At 41.6% G+C, this 10,866-nt stretch overlaps 1 protein-coding gene across 1 annotated transcript; it reads right to left on the bottom strand.

Annotated features, from left to right (window-relative positions):
- Positions 1-194: 194 nt before the first annotated feature.
- sltm (SAFB-like, transcription modulator) lies at positions 195-10,660 on the bottom strand. Its single transcript, XM_070835264.1, has 20 exons — positions 10,526-10,660; positions 9,114-9,201; positions 8,961-9,016; positions 8,324-8,351; positions 6,372-7,020; positions 5,735-5,778; positions 5,490-5,602; positions 5,214-5,363; positions 4,976-5,088; positions 4,740-4,900; positions 4,536-4,636; positions 4,365-4,421; positions 4,127-4,272; positions 3,828-4,002; positions 3,423-3,547; positions 2,590-2,763; positions 1,893-2,204; positions 1,672-1,810; positions 1,000-1,154; positions 195-903 (listed from the first exon to the last, which is right to left on the bottom strand). Exons 1-20 carry the CDS (start codon positions 10,658-10,660, stop codon positions 792-794), a joined length of 3,033 nt encoding a protein of 1,010 aa, XP_070691365.1. The 3' UTR covers positions 195-791.
- Between the last annotated feature and the right edge of the window lie 206 nt (positions 10,661-10,866).

Genomic DNA, 10,866 nt, shown 5'->3' with positions numbered 1-10,866 from the left:
AAAACATTGTCTTCGGATACAGACTACAGGCTTTGAATCGATTGAAAATCCCAAAATGACACAATTAAAGCCATTATTTGGTGTCTGGGTGTAACCAAATGTACAGAATCATTGGAATAACAATGCACAAATATAAACGGGATGCATTATGGTCTTTTCAGGTACTCTTGACACCACTGAACGCTCTGCAGTAACAGAGTTGAAAGTCAGTTTTTATTTCTGAGAAATGGGCCTGAATGTCATTAGCCTATGCCAGGTATTTTGCTACAATGCAGGCTAGTGTGTAGTTTGACATTGTTTTAGCAAATCCAACCAATCTTTACAAAATAGGACATCCACACCAAGTATGACTTTTCCAAAAACATTAGTCATGTCATCCACTTCCATAGAGAAACATCCAACCGAGTGAATGCTCCCTGTCACATTGATCTCTATAATACAGTAAAATAAGACATATTACACAGGAAAACTGAGTGTGACACTGGGCTATTGAAAATGTACATACGACACTCAATTAAAGGAGAGGTTGGTAATATCACTTGAAAACTTGTTACAAAGACCTATGGCTGTACAATGTCTTCCTAAATATCAGTAAAACATGTGCACAGGGTTCTTTAATGGTAACAGCAGAACTGTCAGGAAAACCCTACACTGAGGTAAACAAGTCTACAAAATAAAATAGTGTTATCAACCTCGTGGCTACAAATGCGCCACCTACGACGATTGATATTCTAAAAATAAAGAGTTCAGACAAGTCCTCAAATCTTCAGGTGCTTTAAATTTGGTTGCGGTTAGTACTGCCGCGGCGCTCCTTTATAGGGCTTGAATCCGCCCACGTTGCCACCACTGGGAATGGAGTTGTTGGTGATCTGTACAATCCTGTTCAATCCAGACGAAGAGTGACTGCAGAAAAAGAAACGGAGCCCAAATGTGAGACGGCTGAGAACCGAGGTCGTACTGTTTTGGCTGTGTCACCATTTGTCTGTAAATGTGGTTCACCTGGAAGGAGACATCAAGCTGCTGCGGGTGTCTCCCATCCTGCGATTATCAGCGAAGCCCCCGCCCTGGGAGTTTGCTCCGCCATGCCACTCCTTCCTCAGTCCCTGCTCTCTGCTGTGGCGTTCCACCACCACCTGGCGGCCAGAGGTGAATGGCTGCAGAGACAGAGATGGGATTTGGAGTCAGGAACCAGTCTGCTATCAAGTGCTCCTTCTGACACTTACCTGTTAAAAACTCTGAACGCTGTAAATTACGACTACTTTTACAAGTGAAAAACCAAAACCTTGAAGATATTTGGAAGACTGGACTAACATTTCCAGTGAAATTGGCACACTAATTTCTACATCTGAGGCTGCTTAGGATTGTTGTTAACGTGGAGGCCACTGAAGTCAGCGTTTCTGGTTTCATTTATAAGTTAATGTGCAATGGAAGCCAGCGAATCTGTGAGAAGATGACAGCGAGGAAGAGGAGTGCCACACTTTCAGCTATGGCTTTTTGTGGAGCAGTGGCCGCTACTTCTGTGCAGAGGTGTGTGAGTGTGTAGATGTGGAATTACTTGTTTAAGCACTAGCTGAGATTTTTACTTTAACAAAAACAATATTCTTGCATGACTTGTCGATATCCTCAGTTCAATATCCTGTACAGGAGGACTTGGTCAGAAGGTAAACTGACCTGATCATTTATCACCATGGGTCTTCCTCCATCTCGATCATTAAAGCTGCTCCTTCCACGGCTTGACGTAGAGCCTCCCCTAAGTGCATGGCCTGGACCATCTCTGCCTGATCGCTCTGGACGCATGCGCATAGGTCCTCTGCTCAAAGAAATTAGATTTTACTTATTGGGAAAAACAGTCAATTTAATAAGCTTTGTGTTCCAAAAGTGCATTTTCTTACCGTATATCACCCTTGTTGGAGTTCATACTGCCGTCATTTTTCCATCCATGCCCTCCATCTCTGGGCGAGCGGTTGTGCGACATGCCAGGCATCGTAGCTCTGGCTCCCATAGGGCGATCGTGCATGGACACCGGCCGTCGCTCATCTCTATCCCTGCGGTCGGTGTCCCTGAGTTCGGTGCGTGGAGGAGGAGGTGGCTCAGCTCTGCGGACAGTTTCAAAGTTCTTGGGGTAGCGGTCGAAGCCAGAGCCCTCTCTGTGAGGAGCAGGGCGGTTCTTCTTTACCTCTGGCTCACCGTCAAACCGGTTCCGTCTAAACATAGACCAAATTGGGATTAGTCACGCAGTAAAAAGCAGCAGCATAAAACAGGCTCTGTATTCCTGGCCTAACAAATTAACTAAGTACTGTGGACCAAAAGAGAATACAAGCAATAGTACCACACTACTGACTGGACAATCCAACAAGGTTGGTTCTAGCCTGGACTGGTGAGAGGGGTTCTCTCATTGCAAAAACAGACAGAGCACAATAACCCTGAGCTGAAGCAGCAAAATGGAAGTCAGCCATCTTTGTTTTTTAGTATTTACACACATGCTCTTCCTATGTGGTATGTCAAAGTGGCTTCTGTGAAGAAGGTCATATCAACAATAATGTTGCCACAATGTATGAGTGCCTCAATTACAATAATTTAAACGTGTACCTGTCATATGTATTGGGCTGCTCGGCAGCAGCCTCTGGAAAGCGACCCCTCTCTCTGGGACTGAAGTTTGAGAAGCGGTTCTGCGGTCGGTTGTAGTTTGAGCCTTGATTCAAACGTACATCAGAATCAGACTGCATCTTCTTGTTGCCATTCCAGTAGGGATCGTCTCTACGACTGAAACATTAAATACAGTTTTACCTCATGAGTCATGAGTTTGGATAGCAACACTTATGGTTATCACTTCTCAGTGATGATGCAAGACGAAAACAATGTAATATGGTGAAGTAAAAATGACAACTGATCATAACCATGGTCAGTATTCAGAGAAAGTATTTCAGTTTCTCGATAGATACACTGCCTGATAGATTTGAGTTAATTTGATACCAAGGAACTAAAGGAGCGAGGAACTAACAACTTATTATTCAGACAGAACAGGTAAAAGAAGATGGACGTCAATGTGTAGTCTAACTGGGTAGCCCAAAAACAATCCACAGTATGACTTAAATCAAGATATCTGACACAAAGTGGTGACTTTTTTTGGCAAACAAATTTCAGGAAAAAGATGGATATCTCATCCATCCACCAACACCAATTTTGACCAACATTTGGCCCTAAACAGGTGTTTTTGGCAGCTTTCTCCATTTCCCTTTCAATAAGCCTGTTAGTTACATAAGTTCACTTTGGTTGGAAATCATGGCAAAAGTTCCTGGTCGATTAGCAGTTCATAGGCAACATTTCTCAAAAAGAACAACAACTCTAAATATCCAACCATTTGGTCATAATCACAACACCACGAAACTGCGGAGGTACTAAAATTCAAACAGTGTATATACCCGTGTTCCACTTCACGGCCTCTTTTGAGGTTATTTCTCTTTTCTTGCTCATAACGGAGCTGCTCCTGCTGCCTCCGCAGCTCCTCACGTTCACGTGCCATGCGCTCTGCTTCTTTCCGCCGTTCCTGAAAGAGACGGTTAGAAAGAGACTGAGAAATGTGGACATTGGAGTGGCTTTATCAACTTTTTAAAAAAAACATGCGGACACATTTAAAAACAAGTGGTAAAGAATAAGCCAATTACGGACTAATAACTACATTCACCATTTCCTGCTGCATACCTAAAATCCAGGACTACAACCAGGACCGTTTGTCTATCTCAGAGATTAATTAATCTCAGCTTTCAGAAGTCTGAAAACAGTCAAATGTCTGTGAAAATGTATCTTTGAATCTGTTCATGCTGTACCTGCTCTATACGGATTCTCTCTCTCTCAAGCCTCTCCCTCTCCAAGCGCTCCCTTTCCAGTTTTTGTCTTTCCATCTCCAGTCTCTGCCGTTCCCGGAGCAGGTTCTCCCGTTCTTCACGTTCCAGACGGACACGCTCGCGCTCCCGACGTTCTCGTTCAGCAAGTTCACGACGCCTTGAAAAAAACAAAACACTGCTTATCTTAAAAATGAAGGATAATAAATAAATAATGCATGCAACACTTTTAAAATCGTATAAAATCTACCAAATGTGCGTGAACTACTGGCCACGCCAACTACCTGCGCAACTCTACGGCTCTACGGACTCGCTCCACACGAGCCATCCGTTCACGCATCCTCTGCTCCTTCATCTTCTCAAAAGGCAGGATGTCTTTGTCTTCCACCTTGTTAGCAAAAGGTCGCTGTTTGTCTTTCATCATCTCCAACTGAGAGGGTAAAAAATACATTTCAAGTTTAAATAAATAAGTGATTTGTGCAAATACTAAGCTACACGTTCATTGTATCAACAGTTATGTACCTCTTCAGGAGGAATTAACCATTTCGGCCGCCTCTGAACATTCATATTGATGAAGGGCTGGAAAAAGAAAAAAAAAACAAAATCAAAAAGCAGAACCACATTTCACATTCAATAATCACAAATCTAAGATATGCTTTCAAAATTAAATTAGAAAGAAATACACTGTCTTACTTTATCAAAATACCTTCCCCTTCGGAAAGGCCTCATTTTGTTGAAATTAGAATCTCCTTTGGCATGATGCATCATCGGCATCTTGCCTGGGCTCTTTGTTCCTACAGAAAAAGAAAATATATACAATCACAAAGAACAGACATGCTTATTGATCAACTCAATCAAATTCTCTAAATTACATAAGAGAAAAGGGGTTGAACCTACGGCCATGCTTTCTGTCGTCCTTCTTTGAAGAATCTTGTCCCGAGTTTGATGAAACTGACTCAGACTTTCCACTTTTGACGTCCTGTTTCTTGGATAAATCTTTGTCCTTCTCTGAAAGTTTATCCAACTTCTTGTCGTCTTTTTTGTAAGATGGCTGTGCTCTACACAGAATGAGAACAAAATGTTAAATGTGCCCTCAATCAAGGTTTAACTTTTCAACTTTTTCTGTCACCTACTTGTTAGTCAATTTTATCCCTGTAGAACTGCGCTTATCATTGGATTTACTGGAACTTGCTTTGTCGTCTGCTTCCTTCTTTGAGCCCTCTTTCTTGAATGGATCATTTTTGGCCTGAAAAGGAGCAGCAGTGAAATTTGAATGACAAAGACTAACAATATTCCCGTAAATGAAAAGGTGGCATTACACCAATCAGGGTCCCTCCAAAGACAATTTTGCTGATCTGCTCTCTCACTTACCCTTTCAACATATATCTGCTGCCCATGGAGCTCCGTACAGTCAAGGTGCGAGACACATCGTGTCACCTCTGTGCTGGAGGACATCGTCACCAAGCCGTAACACTTTGAACCAGGACTGCGAGCATTTGTAACCACCTTGGCACTTAGAACCTGTGGACAACAACATTTAATTTCAATATTTTTCTACAAAACTGAGCATAAATTTAAAGTGATATTTTGAGGCAACATTCAAAGTAACTAACAACTAATTCTAGAAAAATTGTACACGGTATTTACCTTCCCATATTTGCCAAATAGGTTCTTTAGATCAGCTGCTTTGGTGTTTGAAGACAGGCCGCTCACCCATATGTTACGAGAGGAGCTGCTGTTGCTGCTACTGCTGACTGCTCCTGATTAGGGTGTTTTAATATACAAAAAAAAACATTCCACTGACACATTCCAGTCACTGGATATACAAAATAATGCATAATGTTGAATGAACAGTGGTTCCCTGGCTTTTAACACTTGGACATATTTCTTACCCTTTTCATCTTTTGAAGCTTTTCCATCTCTGTCTCTTGAAGAGCTACAAAGCAAATGTTGCAACAACAAACAGAAAATGAGTGAAGGTAAATAAAACCCTGGTGTAAAATGAGAGGCATACATCTAGTGGAATAAAACACAATATTTTGTACTTTTCAAGAAAAAATATCCTGTAGGCAAGGCGTAGATTTGAACCAATGTCTCAAAGGCTTCATTGCTTTTCCAGAGGTGAGATGGGTCAGGTTGTCAGCCAATTTATTCCCTGGACCAATGAAATCTTCGGTGGTTTGTTCAACTTCACAGCGAATCATTTGACCAAAAAGGAAAAAAAAAAAATACCACTGCCATCACGGGGTCTAACGCTCTTTTACAATGCCTTGTGTAGAAACTGGAAATGCCTTTAAAACTTCTGGAAACGTCAAAGTAACAAAATAAGAGGTGTTTTCTGTGCTCCTGGTTTATGTCACAATATAACCAACTTCAGAAAAACAAATCAAAGTAGTAAATGGCAGGATTAGGTACATCAGTGAACATTTCCCTTATGGCAAAAAAAAATCTTGAGGCTACCCACAATGTTGCGTTCTTAGTGAGCTGGACTTGGTAGAAGTATCAAAGAACTGACATAGAAAGACAAACCTCTTTGCTTGACCTGATGCCCCAGTAGTGGAGGGGCCTTTCTTCCCAGAATCCTTTTCTTTATCTCCCGTTTCAGCTTTCTTCAAGGCCTCCCTGCTGTCTTTCTTCGTGGGCTCACCCCTGGATCCATCGTCTTTCTTACCATCTTTGTGGCCCTCCGTCTCTTCCACCTTCATGTCATCATCTGGGCCCGTCTCAGCAGAGGCCTCTGGCTCATCAGTGCCCTTCTCGGCCTCTGGATCTGGAAGTTTCACATGTTTACCTGTTTCCAGGAGGTCGTCACCATCAACATCAAGGGTGATGGCATCTTCATTTGGGATTGAGACAGATAGGTGATCGTCCTCAGCTTCTTTAGAGGAATTCATGGTTTCAGCATCCATCTCAGCCAGTTCGGTCTGCGCCTCTGGCTCAGCCTCCCCATCCATCTCTGGGTCAGCATCCTCATCCACCTCTGTCTCGGCATCTGCATCGGCCTCTGGCTCACTCTCGGCATCCGCCTCTGCCTCAGGCTCTGAATCAGCCTCAGCCGCCACAGCTTCTGACTCGGGTTCAGCCTCAGCCAGGACCTCAGCCTCTGGCTGAGCGAGGCTGTCCTCACAGGGTGCAGGCTTAGAATTTTCACGAGTACCATCATCTGTATCAGTTACATCTGAGGGATTTAATAAGGATAAACATGGCAAACACAACTTTTAACATGGACATCTCGATTGTTACTTGACCTAAAAGTAAAATAGAAAGCACATTTAGTGTTAATGGTCATCGAGGGCGTAGACACCACAGGAAGACACAAAACACACAATCTTCACTGAAAATGGGGATGCACCAGTGCTCTTCATTTCTTGACACATGTAAAGCACTTGAGTCCTAATTCAAACTGAACGTGCAATTCCAGATGCTTCCTACAATGTGTGTCAGTTCTCCAGGTGGGAATTTTGTGCCAAAGTTCATCCTTCTGTCTCTTCCATTATTCAAAATGCATCTCCAGTTGATCAGTCCATGGGAAGTCATCTGGGTTTTAGGATATCTTCAATGTCTTCCAATATTTCTTCAATCAATCTCATCAATGTCTTATGAGCAGACTTCAGAACACTCTGTAAATTAGCATTCATCATCAAATCCAAACTGCTGTAACATGTCCAGGTAACTGTGCACAACTGCATACATACAGTGTCCCTTTGGTGACAGTCTGTCCTTGCAAGTCCATCCTGTATGTCAGATCTCTTCACTGCCCACATCATGGTGGCAGGAATGTGTGCACTTTTCGTGGATGTTCATGAATGATTCCTGTATGAAGTCTCTTGTTCTTTCAGTTGTCTCCTGACACAAGGTCTCTTGAGCTACCCAAATCCCGACCACATTCACAGGCTGTCTCACCTGACAAAACCTGTAATATGGCGTCTTGATTCCTGTGGTAAAGGGAGTCAAATATTCAAGCCTACCCAGTGTACTTGTCGACTGGTCTGTTCCTCAGTGGTGTAAATCAAAATGGCAACAGGAATGTGTATGTAATGATCCTCGATTTCTACAAGTTGCTTCTTCCAAGTCACTGGACATAACAAAATGTCTGCTTCTTTGTGAACCTTCACTCTTCGTTTCACTGGGGAAAGTAGGAGGTTGAATGCAAGAGGAAATGGAAATCCACTGAGGCAAACAGAACTTTTCTATAAAATATTTTGAGTTGTTCAAGGAAATTGGGCACCTGGGTCAAGGCCACCCACATCCAGTTATTCATTTTCATCAAAAAAATAGTCTTCAGAAAGGTCTTCATTAATCACGCCCTTGGTGCTCCTTTTAGTGCACTGTCACCTAGATAGTGCAGTAGCCAGCAGAAGCACGACATACCACTAGATGTAGGTTATGCATTCTACCAGGAGTTTCTAATCATTTGTTTCAGCTGTAAAAAAGAAACAATCTAACGTTAGACGTGGGCATCAGTGTACCAGCATACATACCTTTTTCTGATTCGTACCCCTCCATTTCCTAGAAAAGAAAATACTGAGGTGAGCTGACAAATATTCTTATGCAATAGGCACAGCTACAAATAGTGGTTATAACTATGCATGCAGATAACTAGTATTTAAGTAATATTCATATTTCAGTGGCTTTCCTTATAAACGTAGGCCATTATTGTTATGAAGCCGCGTGTGAAGCAAGTTTGTGGTTTTGCACTCATTTATAGTGTTCACTGGGATTGAAAAAGGTCTGAATTACTTGGAGAAGTTTGCAAAGAATACTTCTAAGCATGGTAAATCTTAAAAGTATCTTAGCTGCTTCCTGTCATTCATCTTTTTTATACTTTTCAGACTCTCTCTTCTTGGCAGCCACTGGAACAGACAGATGTTTGTGTGCTGTTCCTTGGTGAGCCAAACTTTTAAATAAATGCAGGTTTGCCTTAACACAGACCATGAAAACAGCTCCCATTATGGTGATTAGCTCACACTCACTGCTGACTGATTATGCACAATGATTGTTCTGATTATTATGATTATTGAGAAATTCTAATTCTAATATCAATATCTACACTTTTAAAGGGAATGGCAAAAAAAAAAAAGCAACACGCAATAGAACGCAAATGTATGCCACAGTCACCTTGGAAAGCACATCCTCTTCCCCTGTGGTGTCCGCATCTGAATCCACTTTTTTTCCTGAAAGTTGAAATAAAGATTGACAAATCAAAATGAAAAAACAAACATTTCTGCTTGGTCAACCTGGCGCATTTGATAAAATCAAAAGCAAGTTTACCTTTAGCTTTTCCAACTTTCCGAGTTGATGCATCCGCCGAAAGCTGGATTTGAATGTTTTCTGGGTCACCATCTTCATCCTCAAGAGCCTTTAAAGAAATTTAAGAATTTAATAAAAAAATTTAATTTTCCCCTGCAACACACAATATCCTTGTTATTCATGCTTGTTACTTTTGCCACCAATTGTCTAGTCTACTGCAAAACTCATCTGCCTAAACACAGACTGAGCTGTGAGACCCATGAAAAAAGGCTTGTTTTTTATGCTATGAAGGACAATGTGCAGACTCACGCTGTCAGTAACTAAAGTCAATACTGATTCTTTTGCCATTGTTTGTGGTATGTTAAGTGCACTTTAAGACTGAAGATAAGGGCACTTATTTTTTAATAATCCAGAGTCCCCATGTATATATAAACATTGTTTATGGCTGGCACTCTGTATTATTGCTATCTTCTCCTAAGGCTGCAAAATCTTTATGGATGCATCCTATGGAAACCTATTTCTGCCGATATGGTGGAAAAAAATAACCTGTATGTGATTATACTTAGAAACTCTATCAAAATAATGATTTAGTATCTCAATATAATACCCTTGTATCTAAAGATAATGGCTATATAATAATGCTAAATTGCAAATACAAAGTCATTACAAGTTTCTCATCAATCTGATTCTGATTCTGCTTTAACAACGTACGAATTATTATTTTTTAACCTCAAAATGTATCGCCAGTCGAATGAGTTTCTACCTCCATCCATCCAGACACGTTATGTCCTGAACTGAAAACACTTAATGTAACATGGAAAATATAAAGTCATGCTATGGATGTCACATGACGTTAGTTCATTGTGATCGATCAAACAAATTGATGTCGACACACAGATGAATGTGCTGAACTTTCACTTCTACCCACACTTAAATGTGCGTGGTCCTCCACGCAGTTAACAATAAAGCTACAGTCAATCCCGTGCAACCTATTACTAAGGTTGTACTGTAGGCACTGACGCCAAGTGGTGACATCGTTAAATATTCAGGGAGCCCTATCACTGTTTAGAGCCACAGTTTTATGACCTTCCTTTGACTGAGCGCTAATGTTTAACATTCAATAACACTTGCAACTTTAACACAACAGTATCACTTCCCCCGACACAGTCCTTCAAACCCGTGCAGCCAACACTTCACTCACACTGGTAGGTGTATGTGTAGCAGTTTCCTTCAGGTGTAGTTACACGGCTAAAAGCTAGACTGACCCAGCGGTCGTTTAAACGGTTTAAAACCTGACTACGGTGGATTCCCTTAGCCTAGCAGGACAGCTCACAACACTAGCTAACATTAGCCGTAGCTAACGCTGCCTCTGCATCGCATTCCCCAGCGCAGTCACCATTTCTTGCACAAATTAGCTTGTTTTTTTAAGTTACCTGTCGCAGTCTTGATAGAAGTACACTCTTTACGCCAGTCGTGTCCAAATTCCTTCGTTTGAGCTCAGATTTGAGGTCAACAACTCTTAATTCTGATATTTTCTTACACTCCGTGGAAATGGCACCCGTCGCCATTTTACCTCAAGATTACAGAGTCGTATGCGCGCGCAGACCGTTAAACTCCAGCTTCTTCTTCGTCGTTTCATTAATTTGTCGTAAAAATGTCATTAAACACCACGACGCCACCTACTGGCGGAGAAACGACCGAATCAATACATGATCACAAATCGGTGATCCAACTTATTCTCGAATCAAAAGTGAAATAAACAGTATTCATCATA

This window comes from Pempheris klunzingeri, chromosome 1 (assembly GCF_042242105.1).
Source record: "Pempheris klunzingeri isolate RE-2024b chromosome 1, fPemKlu1.hap1, whole genome shotgun sequence".
NCBI classification, from domain to species: domain Eukaryota; kingdom Metazoa; phylum Chordata; class Actinopteri; order Acropomatiformes; family Pempheridae; genus Pempheris; species Pempheris klunzingeri.
Note: the sequence above shows the minus strand (reverse complement) of the source record. Positions and strands in the feature narration are given on the sequence as shown.